The sequence below is a fragment of the Crocuta crocuta genome, unplaced genomic scaffold, assembly GCF_008692635.1.
Source record: "Crocuta crocuta isolate KB4526 unplaced genomic scaffold, BGI_CrCroc_1.0 scaffold154, whole genome shotgun sequence".
NCBI classification, from domain to species: Eukaryota; Metazoa; Chordata; class Mammalia; order Carnivora; family Hyaenidae; genus Crocuta; species Crocuta crocuta.
Genome location: NW_027530545.1, coordinates 7,326,576 through 7,349,652, shown reverse-complemented (window position 1 = coordinate 7,349,652; position 23,077 = coordinate 7,326,576). Strand labels below are relative to the sequence as shown.

Below are 23,077 nucleotides of genomic sequence, written 5' to 3'. Positions count from 1 at the left end.
AAGTGTTGCCAACTTTTATTTTAACAATATGATAAATTGGATCATTGCCAATTTTCAAAAGCTAAATCATTATTCTCCTTCCTTCACTTTGGTAACTGATGTGTCATTTTTCATTTCATTCTTGATATAAATCGTAATTTCTTTTGCCTGTGTTTTTTCTTCACAAGCACGCCTTTCATATAATGATAGAGGTAAGATGCATTGATGTTTGTTTTTATGGTTGTGGAACTTTTTGTGGATGCATACTAAATATTTTGTTTTTAGATTTTTGTTGTTGCTTTATTGTGCATCCTTTATAAATTTATGTTATGAAATTTTTTTACCACTTTTAGTATTAAAAACATGATTAATTTGCCACCGTAATAGTTTTGATTTTCAAGGAATTGTTAACAGCATTTATACTTCTCTAAGTTGGAATGCAGCAACAACGGTTTTAGTTGAGTAGACATTAACCCCTAGTGGCTAGTATTGTCACTCGCTAAAATGTCACCATATGCACATTTTTTTTTTTTTTTAATATTTTTATTTCTAGGAGAGAGAGACAGCGTGAGCAGGGGAGGGTCAGAGAGAGAGGGAGTCACAGGCTGAAACAGGCTCCAGGCTCTGAGCTGGCAGTCAGCACAGAGCCCGACGCGGGGCTCGAACCCACGAACCGCGAGATCATGACCTAAGCGAAAGTCGGACGCTTAACCAACTAAGCCACCCAGGCGCCCCACCATATGCACATTTTTAACAGGCGTTGACCTTTCTGGTTGAACCCATTCTCTTTTAATGTGAAATCTATATTTTCAGGTAGTTTCTTGCATCTTTAGCCTCTGTAGCAAATGGGCTAGCTAGTTGATCTTTATCAAGGCTTTATTTTAGATTAGAATTCACCCTTCTCACCCATGAGAACTCAGAATAAAGAAAATGATCACAGACTACTCTGCAACTCTTCACTTGAACTAATTTATTCCAGGCTTGATTTTAGTAATTCTAGCGGGTAGTGGTGTTGGGGTGGGGGCACTTTTCCGCTGCTGCCATTTGTTGTTTCTCAACATGAGGACTTCTGATGCCAGAACTGTATAATTTTTATATACAGATGGGTAAAGAAGAGATGTAATTGGAGCCATGTTCTAATACATGTCTTCTTACCTGTGCAAAACAGCATGGGAGTTGCAAGGGAACTAGAGACTTAGGGCAAGTTTTCAGGAATTCTGCAGACCTTCTGGTTGCTCCTCAAAAGGTGGTTTTCTGTATAGCAGGGCAAAGTCATGTTTTATGGATAATATCAAAATGTTGTTATCATTATGTAAATCTGAATTTATCTCCTCTGGTTGTTGATATATTTTAAAGGTATAAATCTTTATTCCTAGAATCAGTTGACTCTTGAACAATGCGGGGTGTAGGGAGTGCCGACACCCTACACGGTCAAATCTGCCTATAACACTCCCCGCAAACTGCTAAATGTTGTTACTGATAACACAAACCGTTGATTGACATTTATTTTGTATGCTGTATGTGTGGTATACTCTATTCTTACAATAAAGTAAGCTAAAGATAAAATGTTATTAAGAAAATCATAAGGAAGAGAAAATACATTTACAGTACTGCATTGTATTTATTGGAAGAAAAAAATCTACACTTATTAAGTGGACCCCTAAGTTCAAACCTGTGTTGTTCAAGGGTGAACCGCATTGACGTTTTGTGGGTAAATAAGTATAATGATGCTCATAAGCTGAAAATAATTTCTGATATTCTTAGAGGATAGGATAAGTAAAAGTCAGATATTAGAGATAACAGTTAAAGCTTCTTATAAACTTAATGAAGAGCTGAAGTATGACAGAATATTCTAATAATCTTTCATTAAAAAAGTAAAAAGGTGTATTGATTGGCACTACATATTTTATACAGAGTTAATCTATATTTCAGTTGCTCATTTTGAGTCTCAACTTCTTAAGTATTACAGAATATTATTTAAAAATGCACACATATCATTTCTAAAAGTTTTGATGTTTTATAGGAATGTGCTCTTGGGGGCTTTTTCCTCTCCCTTTAAAATTTTGCCAGTGTTCTTCAGTTTAAGCTTTTTATAGTAATTTTGACAATAATATGTTTTCAGGTTGTTATGATACAATGCTGAAGAGAATGGTAATATCATTAGGAGAGTGACCTAAGATATTTTACTGAAATAATGATACCTTAGAACTTGGCAAACAAAACCTTGGAAACTTATGGGAACCTTGAAGTTTATCTTTGCACCTAATTAGAACTATTCAGTGATCTTTTTTCCCTAATAGACATTGAGAGTTCTTGTATATTTCCTAAAATTAAGGTTAATATTATTTTGAACTGCTGACAAGCTCTTAATTTGAGATGTGGATTAAGTCATCCTAATGCTGTTTTATAGACTGAATCCTAGCTGTGTGGTTGGTACTCTTTAGAACAGAGAATTGGTAATGTAGAATGTTACTGAGAGACATTATCAGTTTATATAAAAGTTACTGAAAATATTGTTTAAGTAAAGAGCCATTCTATTCTTTACCTGGTTTTTCTGCCTCTTCAGCTTTCAGCTTTTATCTGCGTGCTTTAGTTTTGGCATCCCTGCTTTGAAAACTTGAGGTTTCTGACTTATTTCTAAGAAGGGGGGAAATTATTGATTTTAACTTTATAGTAATTTAAAGTTTTTCAGACATAACTTTTTCTGTTAGAATAATTATTTTATGCAGTTATCTAATAATTCTTGGACTTTGAACATGAGTGGTTTCTTTTGTCTCCACAAGAGTAGTTTTCAGCCTTCCCCCTCCTGTCTCCACATCCACAGAAGTAACGTTTTCCTTTTCGGCAGAATCTCTTATTACAGTTCCAAGTGACCAGTCAAGGAATGAGGTAGGGTGGGCTTAGTTTTGATAAAACCTCTCCATAGATTCTTCTGTCCCCTCCCACTGAGAATCGTAACTTTGGGGGCCATACTTCTCTAAGATTTGTATCTGACTTCCTAGACTCCTCACTCTGTTAAACTGCAACACTCTTTAGCTCTACTGTAACCTTTCATCTTTTGAATGTGTGAAGGAAAAGCAGCTTTTGTAGACATTTTAAAAATAAACATCTGAGGTTGAAATGAGTTACAGGAAGTATTCTAGTATATCTTGCTATTTTAAAATAGGAATTCGTTAAGCCTTTTTAAAGGTTGTCTACAGTGAAATTGCATATTTTTCCTCCTTAATATCTTGCAATGTTTCTATTTTTTGAGGGTCTTTCTAATGTAGATGTCAACTTTTAAAATTCTTGAGTGACACCGGTGGGTTGAATCATACCTAAGGGAGCACTGAGAGTCTTGGGGCATTAGAAGAGATTTTTTTCTTAAGAGGAGAGGAAAGGGGGAGAGGGCTGCATTGATAAGGGTATGACACACTATTTCCAAATGACTTAGATGCCATCCAGAGTCTGTTGCTGTTGACACAGAAATTTTCGCTTCTCCTTACAATACTCATTATGCAGCCCTTCAAACGTTTTTATTACTTTGCTCTGGAAGCTTTTCAAAAGGCTTCTACATCTTGCTTTAGTTATAGTCAACTGATACAAGGCTTCCAGTGAGGGGTTTGTATAGGGAAGATTCCCTTGTGTTTTGTAAATGTCGTATTCCTTCCTGTTCATATACTGTATTTGCTCCATTTTTAAAATAACTGTAGCAGTACTCTTCTCTTTCACTTAATTTACCTTATCATCTGCTATGATGACCACTCATTTTCTGGATTATAATTTGTATTTTCTTTGCCAGTCAGACCCAGAGCACTAATAATTTTTATTTCAGGTCAGTTTGGGGAAGTAATTAAAATCAAAGGGATGAATTGTTAACAGGTTGAACAATTAGGAGGAACAGAACAGTTTGGCTATTAAAAATATTTCTTTTACGTGTTTTGTATTTGATACACTTATCTCCAGTGTGTTTGAGGACTGTGGGCATTTCTGAGATTAATGGAGAAAAGATTTTTTTTTTTTTTTTACAAATAGTTTATTGTCAAGTTGGTTTCCATATAACACCCAGTACTCATCCCCACAAGTGCCCCTCTTAATGGAGAAAAGATTTAAAGATAAACAGCCATTGGGGAAAGTAGTGGATGAGTGTTTTTCTTTGAGACATAGTCATAATTTGCTGTTGCTGGCACTTTTCACATCCTCTTCTTCTAATGAAGTGTCAGCCAGATGAAAGCATTGAAATACTGTTAAGTAATATCCTAAAAGTCACAGAACATCTTAGTCCAGAAAATTAGTGAGACTGATTAAAAATGATTTGAGATTTCCCCTGCTGCAGTTACATAGCAATAGTGCTGAATGTTATTATGAAAACTCTTGGTTCAAGCGGCTTGCCTTATGATTATTATAATTAGTAATGCTTGAGAACTCAGTTTTGGCAAGACTGAAGTTAATGTTATTTGTATGTGTTTACCATTTCTGTCAATAGATTCCTCAGTGTATTCCCTTTTTTCTCATATTTAAAATTGATACATATCTTGTGCTACTTTTTAATATTATTATTATCATTTATCTGTAGGACCCAGGACCACCCCCACCTTCTCCGTTACTAGGTTTGAAGCCACTACAGTTATTAGAAGTGAAAGCAAGGGGAAGATTTGGTTGTGTTTGGAAAGCCCAGTTGCTCAATGAATATGTAGCTGTGAAAATATTTCCAATACAGGTATGTTACTGTATTTTTCTGATATGCATATATTTTTTAAAAGATACAATTGGCTAGATTACTATAATTCAGAAACAGCTTGAAAACACAAACCATATGTTTCAAGGTGGTTCTTTGTGATCCTGAGGAAAGTGACTAGGCCTTTTTTGTCTGCCTTCTCAACTGAGGAATGGAATTAATGGTACAGCAGTCTTTGGAGTGATGGAAATAACAGTTAATGAACATATAGGAGATCTTTTGCCAATAAAAATTCTACAGAAATGCAAAGTGAAGATGAGGATTCCAAAAGTATAATTTCATTGGATAACTTTCAATATCCCATTGACATAATCAGAAAACAAACGGAAGAATGAGAGAAAAGCATGCTTGTTTTAGAATTGTTTAGAGGTATATTACCCAGACTGATTCATTTTGTTTGGTGAATTTTCGGAGGCAGTGAATCAGGACTCCCAGTGATTGGTTTACTGTAGACTTGTTTTTCTTTTTTAATTTTTTAATGTTCATTTTTTTTTTTATTATTAGAGTGAGAGTGCATGCACATGTGCACTTGTAAGCCAGCGCAGGGAAGGGGCAGAGATATAAGGGGATAGAGGATCCGAAGCTGGCTCTGCATTGACAGCAGTGAGCCAGATGTGGGGCTCAGACTCAGAAATTGTGACAGCATGACCGGAGCTGAAGTTGGAGAGTCAACTGACTGAGTCATGCAGGCACTCTGACTTGTTTTTCTTTGAGGGGGGTTGACCTCATGAAACCCTGGTCTAATGCACCTCTGAGCTCTTATGTTTTGTTTTATTCCATTGGTGGTTAGATTCCATTGGTGGTATGATGATTTCTTATCTCCTGGCTCTTGCTTTTATGCCCCTCTCGCTAATGCCATGTGTGGCATTGCAATCCTGGTTGGGTTTGGTGATGCAGGCTCCATCACTATTTCTGCACAGATCTTCCTTATTCCAAAGTTATACAAATTAATATACCTAGCTTTTCTCTTGCCTCCTCTAAAGCCTGTTAAGAGTCGGTGAAGAAGTCTACTTTTTTTTTTTTTGGGTAGCAATGCAGGTATTTTAAACCTATAGTTATCAGAGGAAGAGTTGAGCCTGTTCTGCTAATCACACATTCAAGGTTCTTCTTTCATTGTGCAAAGGACCTTAAAAATTAGAGAAAGGCTGGGGTGCCTGGTTGGCTCAGTTGGTTGAGAATCCGACTCTTGATTTTAGTTCAGGTCATGATCTCATGGCTTGTGGGTTTGTGCCCCATATCAGGCTCTGCGCTGACAGTGCAGAGCCTGCTTGGGATCCTCTGTCTCCCCCTCTCTCTGCCTCTCAAAATAAATAAACTTAAAAAAAAATTAGAGAAAGGCCTTTGGATATTAACATAAGGGTAACAACCACAAGAATAACATTAGCTAATATTTTATTGAATGTGTCTATTGTGTCAGGTGGAGGTGCTTCACATATGTGTACTCTAGTACTATACTAGTATTCGCACTATGTGTCCATATAGTACTCATATGTAGAATAAAACATACAATATACATATAATACAACACCTCTGTGGGGCAGACACTATAGTCTCCATTTTGCTAATGAGGTAACTGAATGATGATGTAACTTGGCAAAGGTTCTTAAGATAGTTTGGATCCAGAGGGTTCCTAATCATTATGCTCTGGTGCTTTACACTTTGATTATTCTTCAGTTGTGAAGACAAACTAATCCTTTATGAGTAGACCTGTAGTAAGCATGCATCACTTGCAGGCACAAATGAGTATACAGTATTTTAAATTATTGTATTGCCTATTTATACCCTACTGCTCTCCTATTGACTTTGCAGGGTATTCTCAACAGTTGTTAAAGAATGTTTGATAGAATGTTAGTCTTTGAACAAAAACATTGTTCTCTGTTGAGATGAAGTCATTCTACCTGAAATTCATATCTCAAGGAGATTATTCTGAATAAACACAAGTAACTTCACACCATGATAAAATTACACTGTAGTACTAAATTATAAGCAGAATACATTGCCATTGTTAGATACAGAAGTATGGCATTTCTGATGAGAACTCCCATATTTACAAAGAAGAAACACAGAAAAGAATGTTTGAGGGAATGGGGCAGGGCAGGCACTTGTAATGGAGTTATTACCTTATTGTTAGATTTCTTTTATGAAAAAAATAAGATGAAATCAGACTCTTAATTTGAAGCTTTATTTTTAAATTTTGCCTTAGAATCTACTTGAGTTATCTCTTGGGTATGGTTTATTTGCTTGTGTCCTTTGCATTCTTACTGTTCCTTCTTTTTAACTCTAGGACAAACAGTCATGGCAAAATGAATATGAAGTTTACAGTTTACCTGGAATGAAACATGAGAACATATTACAGTTCATTGGTGCAGAAAAACGAGGCACCAGTGTTGATGTGGACCTTTGGCTAATCACAGCATTTCATGAAAAGGTAAAAACTACTTTCTGTTTTGATTCCAGATCAGGGTTGGCTTACCTCCTTAATGTTGGCTACAAATCCCTCAGATTTATTTTTCTGGGAACAGCATGTTATTATAGATGGTTAATATTAATAAATCTTTAAAAAAATAATGTAAGAGCAAAGATGGCAACTTTTTCACTCAACGCTCTACTTCTGTAATACTAGTCTTTCCCTTATTTCTCGTGCTGCAGTTTTATACCTCTTTTACAAATAATAATTTCAGTATAGCCAGGGCTTAGTAATTTTCATTTACCATTCATGATCCATTGAGATTACATGGACCATTTTTTAGCTTGAATTTTGTTTCTTAAAACTCTGTAATCAGTGTAGCCTGGGACAAAAATGCAGTCAGGAGATTTATCTGATCTTTGTTCTGTCACTGATTTGTAGAGTAATTATCACTAAAACATACTTGCTGTTTTTCCTCAATTTTTCTACTTTCAGAGTTAGTGTGAAAGTACATTTTTTATGAAATAGGAAATTGTGTTCTCCTTGGCAGTTTCATCATTCAGATATAAGTGGCTCTTCTACCTTTCTAAATTCTTGACCAAAAGGATGGCAGTAATCTTTACAGGAAGGTTCTGACATAGTTTATTGGTCTTAATTTTGTGTTTTCCCAGTCCTATGATACAACATCTCTATAGTCAGTATATTTTAACTTTTAAAATATTTTTTGAACTTAAATTTTCAGTCTTTTTTTTTTTTTAAACTCCTACCTTCTAAGTAGGTGGGAATTAACTGTGTCTTATAGATTAGAGGTATTCCTTTCCAGTCAAATGTTTACTAATAGGAAACTTGAATATTCCATGAAAAAAATGATTTTTGGATATTATTATTCACTAAAAGTAAAGATTTGTTGCCTTCTATCATTTCTTAAAAGTAAAAAGTAAAGTCTCCCATGTCATATGGCTTTTATCAGGAGCATAAGTTGTTTTCTTCCCGTCTTTTCTTTAGGGCTCCCTGTCAGACTTTCTTAAGGCTAATGTGGTCTCTTGGAACGAATTGTGTCATATTGCAGAAACCATGGCAAGAGGACTGGCATACTTACATGAGNCTGGCCTAAAAGATGGCCACAAACCTGCCATATCTCACAGGTAGAGCTAAAACTTATACTGTTTCCCCAAATAAGGCAGTATTTATTATTAAAATTTTTAATCTCCTGTGGAAAATTTTCTCCCTAAGTATCTAATCATGCTATAGGAGGCAGTTGATGTTCACTTGTTTTTCACGGTAGCTGAGAGATTGGCTCGGAAGTATTTTGGATAATGTATATATTAATATCATTAACAAAGTTTAATTACTGACATATGTTTCAATTTGTCTCATTTCTGAAAGCATGGTTAAGACTGAAAATGTATTTTCTTTCTCTACCACAAAGGAAGAAATTTGTTTTGCCTCAAAACATGATTTCTTTCAATGATAATGATTAGATATAATTAAGGAGAGACTTAAGTTTCTTTTTTTCTTATGTTTGTAATGACTATGTGATCATTACCTGAGCTGACGTAGAAAGAGGCATCATTTGAATAACTGGATTTACTTAAATGCCTTTATCAGTGAAGCAGTAGTATTTGGATCCAACAGTTGTCATATCTTCAAAAGGGAAAATGTTTGTTCCTTTAAACATGGGATCAGTTTGTCTTCTTGTATTCAATTTAAAGATAGATGCTTTAGAAACAGACCCAAAAATACAGAGAACAAACTGATGGTTGGTTGCCAGAGGGGATGGGAGATGGGGGGTTTGGGCCAAATGGGTGAAGGGGAATGGGTAAGAAACTTCTAGTTATGGAATGAATCAGTCATGGCATTAAAAGGTACAACATAGGAAACATAATCAGTAGTATTGGATGGTGACAGATGATGGTAGCTGCACTGTGGGGAGCACGGCATAATGTGTAGAATTGCTGAATCACTGTGTTGTACACTTGAAACTAATTTAACATTGCGTGTCCACTATAGTTCAGTTAAAAAAAAGAGGTTGCTTTAAAAGTCATTATGAACCGATTCATTTAACAGATATTTAGCTGAGTGCCATCAGTAGGTTCCTGGGAGAACACATTTCTTTTAATTCAACTCTAGTCTAGCTTCTGATTTTGCAAATCTTGAATGGCTTCCGCCTCAGAAAGAGCTCCCCTTTATTTCTCACCTTCCTTCATATAGTCCCTCTCTTCCTGGATTTTTGCGTACTTCACCTAGTCCTATAGGGAATTAATTTTTTGACACCACCAAAGGTTATTAGGAGTAAGGTTCTAAAAATCTTCTGAGGCGAAAACTGATTGGTTTTTGTAGCATTTGTGGGGGAGTACCTGTGCCTCCTCTGTGCCCACTCTTCGTTTGTGTCTGGGCATATAAATTTAGCCAGTGCTCACAGCATAGATGTGTTTAGCTCGAGTATAGTAATCTCTAGGATGAATCATTGAAGCTAGTGTGTAGAAGAAGATACCTGATTGCTTTAAAATGGTCACTCTTCAAAACACCAGGATCTAGCTGGAGCTGTTTGTTTATAGTGAAAAATTTCTGTTACACATTCGTAGAGATGTTACATATTCTTACAGGTGCTTTTTTCTACAACAAAGCTTATGAATATAAGATAACTACTAAGGGACCATTCTAACATGTAGGCCTGTACCAATAGGCCAGTTCATTTTATTTGAATATTCTGTGGTTTCTTAAATTTCAGTTTCAATGGGAGTTTCCAACTATAAACTCTGAAATATTATTACCTCAAAAAATTTTATGATTGGTAGGTTAGGAACGACATAGACAGTGTTTTTGGAATAGCAGCTTCATGGAGCAAGTTTCTACTTAATCTCCATATTATGAAAAGGAGTTTGTCACTCTATTTGTGTACTTCATGGTATATGGGGAATTTGCTTAATCTTCCTCTCCTTCTTTCTGTATATCACACTTCTATAGTATACTCTCCTTTCCCCATTTCAATGACAATTTTTAAAAAATAACTTTTTAAAATTAATTTGTATACTTTGTCTATCTTTTTATTTGCAAGGGACATCAAAAGTAAAAATGTGCTGTTGAAAAACAACCTGACAGCTTGCATTGCAGACTTTGGGTTGGCGTTAAAATTTGAGGCTGGCAAGTCTGCTGGTGATACCCATGGACAGGTAAGGATGAGAACTATAACCTGTAAAAAAAATAATCTTGTCCCATATTTTCTTAGAATGGCATATCTGGATTAATTGTTCTAAAACGATTGCAATGGTTGTTATATCAGCATTTAATACAAAATGACTCTCTTAAAAATAATACGTTACATTTGCTGAGGAAGAGATTTTCATATGGTAGTGAGGGGTGTTACTTCAGTGGTTTAGATCAGTCAATTCATAAAACAACTTAGACACATTATGTCATGTGATTCTGTTTTTAAAATGAATCAAATTAGAATCCAGCACATTAAAATAGATCTCATTCTTCGGGAGTTCTTAGTATTAACTCAGTAGTTTTAATTTGTTAACTCTTTGATAATCCTAAGAGGAATGGCAGAATAGTTAATTACTATTCATGCTACTATGTATTAATATCTATTATCTTTTTTTTTCCAGACAGTAATGATAGTTTCTTGTTTCTTGGTCTTTGGTGCTTCATTACTTCCTAGCTTTTCAGAGTTGAAAGCACTTATAAAACCCTAAGCAAAGAGTCTGTCTAGTCAAGGTCTGTACTAAGAGCTGTCAATCATGGGAATCTTTAAGAAAGCCAAATAGGAAAGTAGCATTATCCATACATTTATGGTCAGAAACTCTTAAGGCTAGCAAAGGTATTTTCACTCCTGAAAGATCACCTTTTTATTAAGAAAACCAGTTTAACATGAAAGGTGACTTTTTTTTTTTTTTTTTTAAACACCAAGTTGGTAGGATTATGTCTCTCTTCATCTTTCAATCATGGGAATAATTTGGTCATCAAATCTCAGCTTTCATTTTTCCTAATGTATTCTGTTGATCTCCAAGAATAGTTATTAAGACTCTAGAGCAGTGGTCAGCAGTCATAGTTCTTGAAAAGTTGACATCACATGTGTTTGGAATGAAGGCAGTCTTGTGGAGTATATTACAGAGACGGGAGATTGTGCAGGAGGCCTAGGGACAAATAGCTGAGCTGATGTTGTGATTATCCTAAAACTGCCTTTGGGAAATACTTTAATCCTCTAGCGCCTCATAACCTTCCTCTCCTTTCTTTATGAAAAAAATAATGGGGGTCCATTCATATATTTTACTGCCCTGTCAACTGGTTTATATGAGAGGAAAAATAATTACCTAAGTGGTTCCTTGACTTTAGATTTTATGGACCAGAATAGTTCAAAGTACATGTTACTGTACATTTTATATATTGCAAAGAAAGAATGCTGGAGAAAAATAAGATTTTTATCTTATTAATTTATAACAGGGTATTTTATGCTAGAAGGTATGGTCATTTCGTAAGTAAAGCACTTTGGATGGCATACATTTATCTTTAGGAGGTTTTGAGAAATGCTTGCTCACAGTATAATTAACAGTTATTCAGAGTAGCAAAACAGGGCTACTATTTTGTTTTAAAGCGTTCTCCTTATTAAATGAAATAAAAACCTGAACTTCGGAGTCTTAGTGATCTTTTTTTTTTTAAATAGTTCAATTATATATGTAGCCGTAGATAATCGTCTTAACTTGTAGTCTAGAGATTGGTCACCAGAGGATACAGCTTTTTGGAAATACCATTATCTGGACTGCTCCCTAGATCTACAAAAACTCAATTAGATTGTGATCCACCCAGCTATTTTATAAAATTTTTAAGTGTTCATATATGAATACTGTCAGGCACCAACCAAAGCAAGCCATATAGTAGCTTGGTAACCATAGTTACATTACTAAGAAATACCAAATTGTTAGGGACAGATATAAATAAAGAATGCCAAGACAGAATTCATGAATAAATAAATATTATAGACTTTATAGAAGTAGATCTTTAAAAAGTTTATCCATCCTTTACTTGGCTGATTCTTTTTATGTTATAAACTAGTTTTTTCCTTTTTTTAATACAGAGAAAGAGAAAGCCTCAAAAAGGAGTTATTTTTTTTTTAAAGACACATTTCATACAGGATGCAGAGGGACAACTGAAAAGTAGTTTTTCTTGTCTTTGTCTCCAACAAAACCACCATTGTTTTTGTGATTACTTCCAAAAGGGGGAAAAATCCTAAGCCAATACCAGCATGTCTGCTAATGTATTTATTAAGTATGTCCTGAAAGGATCTTAGCATATATGCCGCTTTGTTCCTTGCTGTACAGTGTTTTTGGGAATCTTCCCCTATCTGTCCATGTTTTACCTCATGTTCTTTTCAGAACCGCATAGTACTGTTAAAGCAATCTCTTACTGATGTAAGCTTCCCATTTCCAGTGTCTTGGCTGTTATTACTTGAAATGGAATAAAATTCTGCTTGACTCTGTAGTCTGGTGGTCATAATTTACCTGATAGCAGACAGACCATGCTTGGTTTTGTTTCTTTTTACAAAATCATAAAATATTAGCTCATAAAGTCAATGAATAAGTACTGTTTGCTTTCAACATCTTTTTCAGGTTGGTACCCGGAGGTATATGGCTCCAGAGGTATTAGAGGGTGCTATAAACTTCCAAAGGGATGCATTTTTGAGGATAGATATGTACGCCATGGGATTAGTCCTGTGGGAACTGGCTTCTCGCTGTACTGCTGCAGATGGTAAGGGAAAAAATATTTTTTAAAAAGATATGCCTATTACACATGTATGAAAAGGGATGATTACACTCAAAGGTATTAAAGTACAAAAAAATTTTTTTTTTTTTTGGAAGTTTCCAGAAGATAGTAGCTTAAAGAGAATTCAGGAGAAGGTATTGATTGCTATGTATTGATCCTTTACCATTGCTAAGTATTTTGCCGGGCACTTGACATAGGTAGTTACTATTTTATTTTACCAATGAACAATTTGAGGCTCAAATTTTAAGTAGAAATTAAGCAGATTGTCAATTTTAGCTTCAAGGTGGTAAATGGTGAAACCTAGATTTGAAACTCTGATCCAGATACAGGGACAGGGTCCTGCCTTCCCTCAGGTTCCAAAGTCAAGTCTTATGGCAAGAAGACTTGAATAAAGAGCTGGGGGATTTTCTATCCCAAGTCACACACAGCTGAGTCTATTCATCATTCCCATGATGCCCAAAATATATCTAACCAGATGGAATTTACAGTCTGTCCTCCATGACACAGAATTGAGCAAGCCTTCGGATATACCACAGGTTAAATTGTCTCCTAAAAGTTTTGAAAGTCTGAGCTGATGTAGACACTATTGTGAACACTAGTTACTTTCTCTAGCACACTGGTTCTAAAGGATTCCTATTGTTTTTGTTATTTAAATCCCTGTTCAGTCTTTAAAGCCTGTATTCTCTTCAAATGTGTTGCAGCACTTTTTTGGATGTGCAAATACAAGGCAAACATCTTGACAAACATATGTAAATTATCTTGATCTTTTAAATTTACAATTGCCTAAAAACTTAACTGCAGATTGTGAAAGACCACAGAGGAAATTGTAGATATTTAAGCCAACTTAACCTGTGTTCATAAGAGTATTTTTGAGTACTTTAATGGTCTCTTAGTGTAGCACCGACTACCTCTGGTATGTGAGATTTGATTTGGGGTATACTGTGCTTATTAAGTGAACTTAAGAGTGCTCACTAATGGACATTCATTTTAAGATCGGGGGTTTGGCCTGGGAATGGATTCAGACCCAATAAAGTTTAAAGCAATTTGGATATAATTCTAGCTTAGAAGTCTGTGGGAAGAAGAGTAAGCTGTTCAGTGTAGTTTGGCTCAAAGTGGAAGAGGAAGTACATTTATTATGTGCATTTATGGAAGCAGAAGTAGGTTGGATGGCAGATATTCTAGGAAAATATATTTCATAAAACTTTAATAATATGAACTCTCCAAATCAAACCATTGGATATGGTGTCATGGGGGATGTACAAGGCCCTGCCCTTAAGTAATATACAGTCTAATTAAGGGAATAAAATATATCCTGGACAATTAACTCTAGAGTATGGTAAGTGTGAATTGTCCAGCTCCACGCTCACTATATAGCTATCCATTGAGTTATTTTGGATGAGTAAACCAGCTGAGAAATGTAAAGCAGTGATAGGAAGTTGAGAGGAAGGAAAAATGCTTTGTTTCCGAGGGGTTAGCAGAGAAGTTTTATGAAGAATGAAAAGGACAGATGCTGACATTTATTAAATGCTTTGCATATGCTATGAAATAATCACAGATTCAGGCATTTCTGACTCTTTAGTCTGAAATTGGGACAGGAGGGGACGGTGTGAACACTGCTAAAGTGAGTGCTTTAAACTTTGTTGATTGGGTAAAATCAGTCACTCGCAGACTTTAATGTGTACTGAACTCCTAGTACAGTTCATGTTCTGACTCAGTAGGTTTGGGTTGGAGCCTGCCATTTACATTTCTTACAAGCTACGAGTCAGGGCTAGTGCTGCCAACCTGTAGACCTACAGAATGCCAATACTCTGAGGCACTGAAGTGCTCAAGGAGACACAGACAATCCAGGCATCAAGGGAGGAGTCTTCCATATAGAGAGTGGAGTTAGATGGCCTCTTTCATGATTCCTTGTATATTCTGTCAGGAGAATCTGTACAAGGTTTAGGTCTATATACGAAATTGCTCTTTAGTGACTGGTTTCCTTCAAGGGCAGATCAGTATAGCAAGCACAGTGATTGAAAGCACAGACTTTGGAGTCATTCAGAGGTTCCAGCTCTACCACTGTATGGCCTTGTGCAAATCATGGATCTTTTCTGAGCTTTTTTCCCATCTGTAAAACAGAGGTAATGCCCCCTTCACTGCATAGAGGTAAAATGTAAGTAAATAACATATGTAAAGTTCCTATTTAGGATAAAAGTGTTTATCAAATTACTAACTCATAACTTCATTTCCTATTTGAGTACGCTTAAGAGAAAAGGAGTAAATCAGCTGTGAAGGCACATTCTGAAGACTTGTTGGGAACCCTATTTGGAGTGTATGGTTGTGATTTTTTAAAAACTATTTTTGGCAGCTCTTTTGAGAGCAAAGAGGTGTCACTCTCAGGTACATAATTCCTCAGGCATAGGATGTAGGGAGTTAGGGTGTGTCACAGAGTAAAGATGGTTATGAGATTGAACCCCAAACTGTCAGAAATGGAAGCACCACTGTTTACCCATTTGATTTGAATTGTAAGAAGTACCTTAAAGGGACATTAAGCCTTGATTTGCAAATATTGGTGAGGAAGTTCCCTATATCCTATATACATAAGGAGATAGGCATTCCTCATACAGTAGATAAAAAAGCTCCTTATGTAATCCTTCTCAGGGTTACATGCCAAGTCATGGAGTTTTTGATTTCTCCTAAATTAGCATTTGGGTCAAACTGTGGCAGAAGTAGTTGAGTCTGTTTCTCTCCTGTCATTATAGCATGTAACAGTTGGGAAAAGGTGATACAGTGTATGTTTCAGAAAATTTGTTCCAGTTTGGAAGTCAGGAAGATTTGAATTAAAATGATTTTTTTTCTTTACATTTCAGGACCTGTAGATGAATACATGCTGCCATTTGAGGAGGAAATTGGCCAGCATCCGTCTCTTGAAGATATGCAGGAAGTTGTTGTGCATAAAAAAAAGAGGCCTGTTTTAAGAGATTATTGGCAGAAACATGCTGTAAGTTATACAGTAGCTTTTCATTTGAAATTCCAATAGAATGCTTTTCAGAGGATGATTTCTATCTCTGCACATTTCTCTTCTGGGAAGATTATATTCATACGGGATATTCTATCTAGAGTTCTAGATAGAATTCTAGGGCTGTGAGAGAAGTAAAGTCATAGAGCCTCAGGGGCCTCTCACTGCTATGGTTATAGGAGTTTGTGTCCTATTTGGAAAGCTTTCTAGGGGGAAGGAGTACCTGACTGTGAGCATGTGGATAGTGGGGTAACCTTGATGATGACCAGCTTCCCATACGATGCTAGATTGAAAAGGGAAGCAGTTTTCTGCTCTCCCATGTTTTGATTTGGGATTGGGCTGTGTTCAACCCCATTTAGACATAGGTAGGTATAGAATGGAACAGTATTGCTCTGGTTGTTTGGTCCAAGTAGAACTAGAAACATGGATAAAACCAGGTAGAGTATCTTGAGGATGCTTTTCTAATCTTTTTTCTATTTAACTACAAGACAGAAATGCTGATATTATTTAAGAAAACAATAAAGATTGGTTAAAAAAAAAAGCCTTAGTTTTGAATCCAGTTCAAAGGCTAGCATCAAACTGACCTGGTTTATAAGCAGTGGATAGGGATTTTTTGAATTAAAAATACCTAATTACCTGCTGTGATAGTCTCTAGTGTTAAGAAGTTTGATTTTTTTTCTTAATTCTTTTCTTCTATTTCCTGCATATAATAGATACTCATAAGTGAATGTTAACAAATAACATCACACTTGGCTAATGTAGAAACTTTCTCTGACTCACAAAAATAGTTTCTTTATGGAAGTAAGTTTTACTGTTTCCTGTTAGAAGACAAATTTTGTGTCTGTGATTTTCCTTTTTAGGGAATGGCAATGCTCTGTGAAACGATAGAAGAATGTTGGGATCACGATGCAGAAGCTAGGTTATCAGCTGGATGTGTAGGTGAAAGAATTACTCAGATGCAAAGACTAACAAATATCATTACTACAGAGGACATTGTAACAGTGGTCACAATGGTGACAAATGTTGACTTTCCTCCCAAAGAATCTAGTCTATGATGGTTGCACCATGTGTACACACTGAGAAACGGGACTCTGAACTGGAGCTGCTAAGCTAACGAAACTGCTTACAGTTTATTTTCTGTGAGAAATGCGTAGGCTGTCTCCTGGACACGTCAAGAAGACCCTCATTTGAAAATGTGGCTCTAGGAGACGCCTGGCATTGCCTGCGGCAGAGACGTGAAGGACATGAGACAAAGAAAAGTTGCAGACTCTATAAAGAAACTTTCGAAAAAGTGTACATGAAGAACGTGGCCCTCTCCAAATCAAGGATCTTTTGGACCTGGCTAATCAAGTGTTTGAAAAACTGACATCAGATTTCTTAATGTCTGTCAGAAGACACTAATTCCTTAAATGAACTACTGCTATTTTTTTTTAAATCAAACTTTTCATTTCAGATTTTAAAAAGGGTAACTTGTTTTTATTGCATTTGCTGTTGTGTTTCTATAAATGACTATTGTAATGCCAATATGACACAGCTTGTGAATGTTTAGTGTGCTGCTGTTCTGTGTACATAAACAAAGTCATCAAAGTGGGGTACAGTAAAGAGGCTTCCAAGCATTACTTTAACCTCCCTCAACAAGGTATACCTCAGTTCCACGGTTGCTAAATTATAAAAATTGAAAACACTAACAAAATTTGAATAATAAATTGATCCATGTTTTGTAACAAGGTATTACAAATTCACTGTGTTATTTAAGAAAAAAGGTAAGCTATGCGTAGTGCCATCACTAAGTGGCCATTTGTAAAGCAGTGTTTTAGCTTTTCTTGTGCTAGCTTGTAATTTAAGGAAAAAAAGTGCTGTTTTTTGAAGTGAAAAAAAAAAAAAGATGTCATTTCCCTCCTCCTTCCCATGTTTTAAAGCTTCATCTTCTATCCACTTCCCAAATTATTGCATACTTATCTAAGTATTTTTTTAGGTGTGCTGTGTTTGGGGAATCTTTGAAAATTTAAAGCATGATTTAAATTTTTTAAAGTGAGCTGTGACACTGGAAAGCTCTTCATTTTTATTCTTTTAAAATAGATTTTTTTCCTATTTATATATGTAAAATTGTAGTGTATTTCTTTTCACCAAACAGTGTGTGGGACATTCTTTATCACTGTTTAAGGATCACCTCAGGAAGTGTCATTACCCGGAATTCCTCACTCTCTGCTTTGAGACTTGTAACTTTATCACTATCATTTCTGCTTGGTGCCATCTTGTCAGAGTAATATTTGATGTCTGTGATACATAAAGAATTACTATAGGATAGAGGTTATAAATTTTAAGCACAGATTTCAGATGTTACTGCTTTAAGAAAAAAAATCAGGGATAACAAGTTAAACTTATAAACTTAAAATATGCAATGACATTTAGAGGTAACCGATGTTGATCTAGGTAATATAACCTAGCCTCTTCCCGTAAATTACTTTCACAAGTATGATATTTAGAACAGTTCATGCCTTATCCTTGATAAGAAAATGGAACCGATGGTAGGTAGGTGCCAAAGTGCTTTTCAAAACATTACATTAGAATATAATTGGATTCTTCCTCAAATTTATACAGGCCAAAGTAAAACATTAATTTCCTGAATTTCTAGATTACTGACCAACAAATAGCCAGTATTATGCTATGTACTTTTGTCAGGTCATTTAAAAATCCATACATTAATTTTATACAAGAATTTTTTACATGTCACTATCAGGAGCTCACTGTGAATGTATTATCTTCAAATGGCTATTTAACCACACAGTACACTACGTTTTACATATAATATGCACTTAATCTCTGGGAATAATAAATTATATTATTTATAAATAATGCATAGGTCAACAGACTCTAAGCAGGGAGGGAAAGAAGAGTAATAGCATTGTTGTCTGTGTGCCACACACCATACAGAATTTTGTGCTCTTGGGTCACATATGTACCCGAGTTTTCATTGTATTCCTAAGAATTCCCATTTCAATGTTGAGTTTCACCTCTTCATTTCAAAAAGTACTTGACATCTCAATTTCTTGATTTGGTTTTACTTCCACGTTGAAAACCAATCAAGATGGAAAATGACAATGTTCATAACATGGAAACTGTCAATCTCCTGAAGTCCAATTTATACCTGTTTCAAATATTTAATTCTATTTTTAAGAGTAAAAATATCAAAACAAAAACAAGGAATATTCTCATGAATGTTTGGCTTATGTGAGCACTCGAGATAAATTCTGTAAGATCAGTTATTTAAAAGATGATAGTTTTCTCTTCATGTTAGAAAACATTTTTAGAAATCCTGGGTATTATACTTAACTCTAGCTAACCAACTTTAAAACTTGTATCCTTTTTGAAAACTATATTAATAGAAAAATCACTTTTTATAAGCAGTAAAATAAGAATGTTCCAGTGACTACCTGTCCTGATACCTAGTCTTGTTAAAACTTTCTTTTGCAGGGCATTTTCATGTTTGGTTTACAGTCAGCGCAGAGTGGGCAAGCTTACAAAAGGTCTGAGCTAGGGATACTGAAAGAAAGATCAAAGAATGAGAAAAACGATGGCTTCTTTGTTTTGGGGTGAACTGAGACCTCAATATTTTTTTCCTCATGTGTATGGTGCTCTTTATGATTCGTCTTGTATTTTGCCTTTCTGATACCCATCAGAACTGCTGCTCTAACTTCCACTCTTTACCTTGCCCAAATCTCCGCGTAAGGAATGCTTTATGATCAACTGCCATAGGACTGATGGATTAACCAGTGTTTGGCTTTATTCTTCGAAGTCTATGCCCTGCACAGCTCTTGTATGTATTTTAGATGCTAGGAAGTTTTTAGCATGTGAAGTGTGACTCTCGTTTGAATGTTTATTACAGGTACCTTGTGAATTCCAGAATAGAGACTGTGCCTCACAATTGTTGGTCCCATGAACTTGCACTATCTTTCATGGTGATGTTTTGAAAATACACAATCAGGAAAAAAACAAAACACAAAACAAGTTTCGAATTTAAAAATAGAATCATCTGTCATCAGATTTAAAAAGAACCTCTTCTTCCTCCTTTCCTCAACCCTAAGTAACAGCTACATTTAAGTAAAATGCAGGTGGGTAGGGAAAAAAACCCTGGCCAGATGATAGTTTAAGTGGAATTAAACTATTTAAAAAGAAAAATGCTTCTCCACAAATATTTTCCAGTTTCTCTTTTTTACCTTTTTAAAAAATTACTTTTTAGAAACATTTGGTATAATGTGCATAAAATTATTTACTGATTTATGGGCAAAATGATACAAGTAGCATCTTGATTGAACATCATTTACCTCAGATATTCAACCAGCAGTACATTTTTTATGCAGTCTCAATCCATATCCTATTTGTTACCTCTCAAAATATTGGTAAGCAATTATTTTAGCTTTACTCTGTATTTCTTGTCAGTGTTTTGGGCACAGGTTGTTGTACTACTGTCAAATTGTACTTGCTATTTTTTTCTGCAAGTATTTAACAAAAAGCTTAAAAAAAAAAAAGCCCCATAAAACCCCACCTTGGATAAGTGATTGTTAAATATTGTACAAATAAAATGTATGCTATCCCCATTCCATTCCCGAGTTAAATAAAAAAAAACATGAATATGGTATGATTTGTTTATGCAGTTTTTCTTTAGCTATAGATTATTTTTTTAATGTTTATTTATTTTTGAAAGATAGAGTGCAAGCGGGAGAGGGGCAGAGAGGGAGGGAGACCATCTGAAGCAGCTGGAAGCTGTCAGCACAGAGCTGGATGTGGGGCTTGAACTCACAAACTGAGATCAGAAAAATGTTGCTTAGGAAAAAGTCATCGAAGATATAAACAACACTTCTTAAGGACATAACTAGTCTACTGAATGAAAGAATTCTGGCATTTTCACTTAGGGTAATCAGTAAGGGTAACTGTCAAGGAAGCTAGCTTTCATTTACATTTTTAATGTTACCAAGGCTTTTGTTTTATCTTGTGGCTTTCAAAGGAAAAGGGGATGGAAAGCACCAAATTGCAGCACTGAGTGTCACAGTTCACACCAGTGGATTCTCAGTATTTTTGAGGGTAAAGGTGAAGGAAAGGTCATTTAGGCAATGGTGGTTTGAAAGAGCCTGCACTGCCTTCTAAACCAAATGAAAATGCAAACTATGGTAGAATATGCACTGAATCTCTACCGAAAGACTGAAATTGTTTTCCACAGTGTGTTCTCCAAAAAGGATTCAAAAGTTGATAGATGGCATATACTCAACATACACTACATTATGATATAGTAAGTTTGGACCAACAGGTTTTAATTCCTTAGAGCCAGTCACATGCATGTGCATGTGAACTGGTGAGGTGTTTTGAGTAAGATCCGGTTTCAGATGGGCACTTGGAGGGATCACGTGAGTAAAAACTACACTGAAGCCTCTAACGCTCTTCCGCGCCTGTTTTTCAATCTGATGACCTAAAGGAGCTCATGTATTTTTGTGCTGTTAAAAGGCTACATTACTCTAGTACATGAAGAAAATATCCTTAAGCCTTGTTTATATTATTCTTAAAAGTCTTCCACTAGAGTTTTTCAGATTTGTTTTTTTATTGATGATGTTTTAGGCAATTTAAGGGATGAATCTTAATGTTTTTTCCAGTACATCTCAGCTTCTTTGTATTAGGGAATACGGAAGTGGGAACATCAACACTCCTCCCCTCAAAAAATGCCTTTCTACTGTAGGCGTACGGTTTATTTGTATGACCTTGGTTAAGCTATTTTTTTCTAATTTGCTTTTAAGAACTGTTTCACTGAGAATGATATAGAATATATATGTTATATATATAAATATATAATCTGTATACCTGGATGTTGATGGAGCTTCTGTAGGTCTTATGTATCCCAGAAAGCAGATGAGAGCTTTTAGTGGCAGTTAAAAGAAGCTAATAATTTGTAATCTTCAAACCAAGTTCTTTAGGTGCTTTCACCATGAGTGCCTTTAAGGCAGATAGTACTTCCCTAAAATAGCTCAGAGAAATTTTTCAAAGGGAAAATTTAAGCTCAAGTGAAAAATCCTTGCTTCTAGTAATAGTGATTCTATCATGCTAAGTATTTTGGCAAAATATTCCCTAAAAATCTGTAGACTACTGCATAGAATCAGTATGCGAGCCTTACCTTTACTGAGAGACTGCTGAAAAGTAAATGATCTGAAGACTTAGAAGGCAGGGAAGGACCAGCTACGTCTGCAAAAAAATAGGTTGAACTGAAGAGCTACTTTTATGCACAGAAATCTAACATTCCATTCTTCATCTGATATTTCTTAAAAACCAGATAAATCATTTCTTAGAGCATACTTTAAAAAATATGTGCCAAGAACTTGTTAATGCATTTTAAGCTCTTGATGGTGGGGGCTTTGGTGTCAGTCAAACCTGAGTTGAATTCCAGGATCTGTCCATCATTCTCTACCTTTGTGATTCTGAACACTGCCACTACTATGCTAGTTTTCTCAACAGAACCTATCACACGGCGTTTGACATTTCAATGTTTATGAACTACGCAAACACTGTAAACCTTCCATGAAAACAATTAAATATCTTGAATAAAGGAAGTCACTAACTTATTAAATTTCATTTTAAACATATACCTGTATTAGTTCCTGGACTCCTGAATTTATGAGGTGGGCATTTCCACATTCCCTTTAGGGATTTACTTTTTGATACAAATAAATTTAGGTGGTAATGCCAAGCATTTCATTAATGGTGGAAATGTTTTCCTACGCATTTCCTAAAGTCTCTTTTAAAAAGACAAATTTCAAATTCGGATTCTTTGGGCCTATAACAAGTCCAAGAATATGGCTGTTAAAAAAATTCTACAAGGTATTCTTCTATAGATGATATGAATAAGTACCACTTTTTGAGAAGCCTGGAGTAAAATGTTCAAACTTTTCTCTTTTATCTTCCATGTGAACCATCTTCTGGCCAAACTGGTCAGTCTCTTGAGCTAGAAAACCAGGGTCTGGGATAGAAACCAAAAATTCGACGGATAGAGAAAAACAACACAGCACTTCCCATTGGACCAAAAGATTACTCATCATTACACCTCAACTCTTACCATTGTTTCTTTACTGCTTTAGGGTTTGTAAAAAACACCTGGCTGCTGGGTTGGAATGAAGAGTTCAAATATATATACCACATAAATATTTGACAAGTGTTAAATAAGCATATG

General features: G+C 35.4%; 1 protein-coding gene across 1 annotated transcript in view; it reads left to right on the top strand.

The window, feature by feature from the left end:
• Nucleotides 1-20,506, top strand: part of ACVR2A (activin A receptor type 2A) — a 68,084-nt gene extending 47,578 nt beyond the window's left edge. The window contains exons 6-12 of the mRNA XM_077767798.1: nucleotides 4,535-4,678; nucleotides 6,981-7,124; nucleotides 8,109-8,248; nucleotides 10,162-10,276; nucleotides 12,713-12,851; nucleotides 15,719-15,849; nucleotides 16,728-20,506. Coding sequence (XP_077623924.1) covers nucleotides 4,535-4,678; nucleotides 6,981-7,124; nucleotides 8,109-8,248; nucleotides 10,162-10,276; nucleotides 12,713-12,851; nucleotides 15,719-15,849; nucleotides 16,728-16,922 — 1,008 coding nt within the window. The 3' untranslated portion in view covers nucleotides 16,923-20,506. The remainder of the gene's footprint in view (nucleotides 1-4,534; nucleotides 4,679-6,980; nucleotides 7,125-8,108; nucleotides 8,249-10,161; nucleotides 10,277-12,712; nucleotides 12,852-15,718; nucleotides 15,850-16,727) is intronic.
• The last annotated feature ends 2,571 nt before the right edge of the window (nucleotides 20,507-23,077 follow it).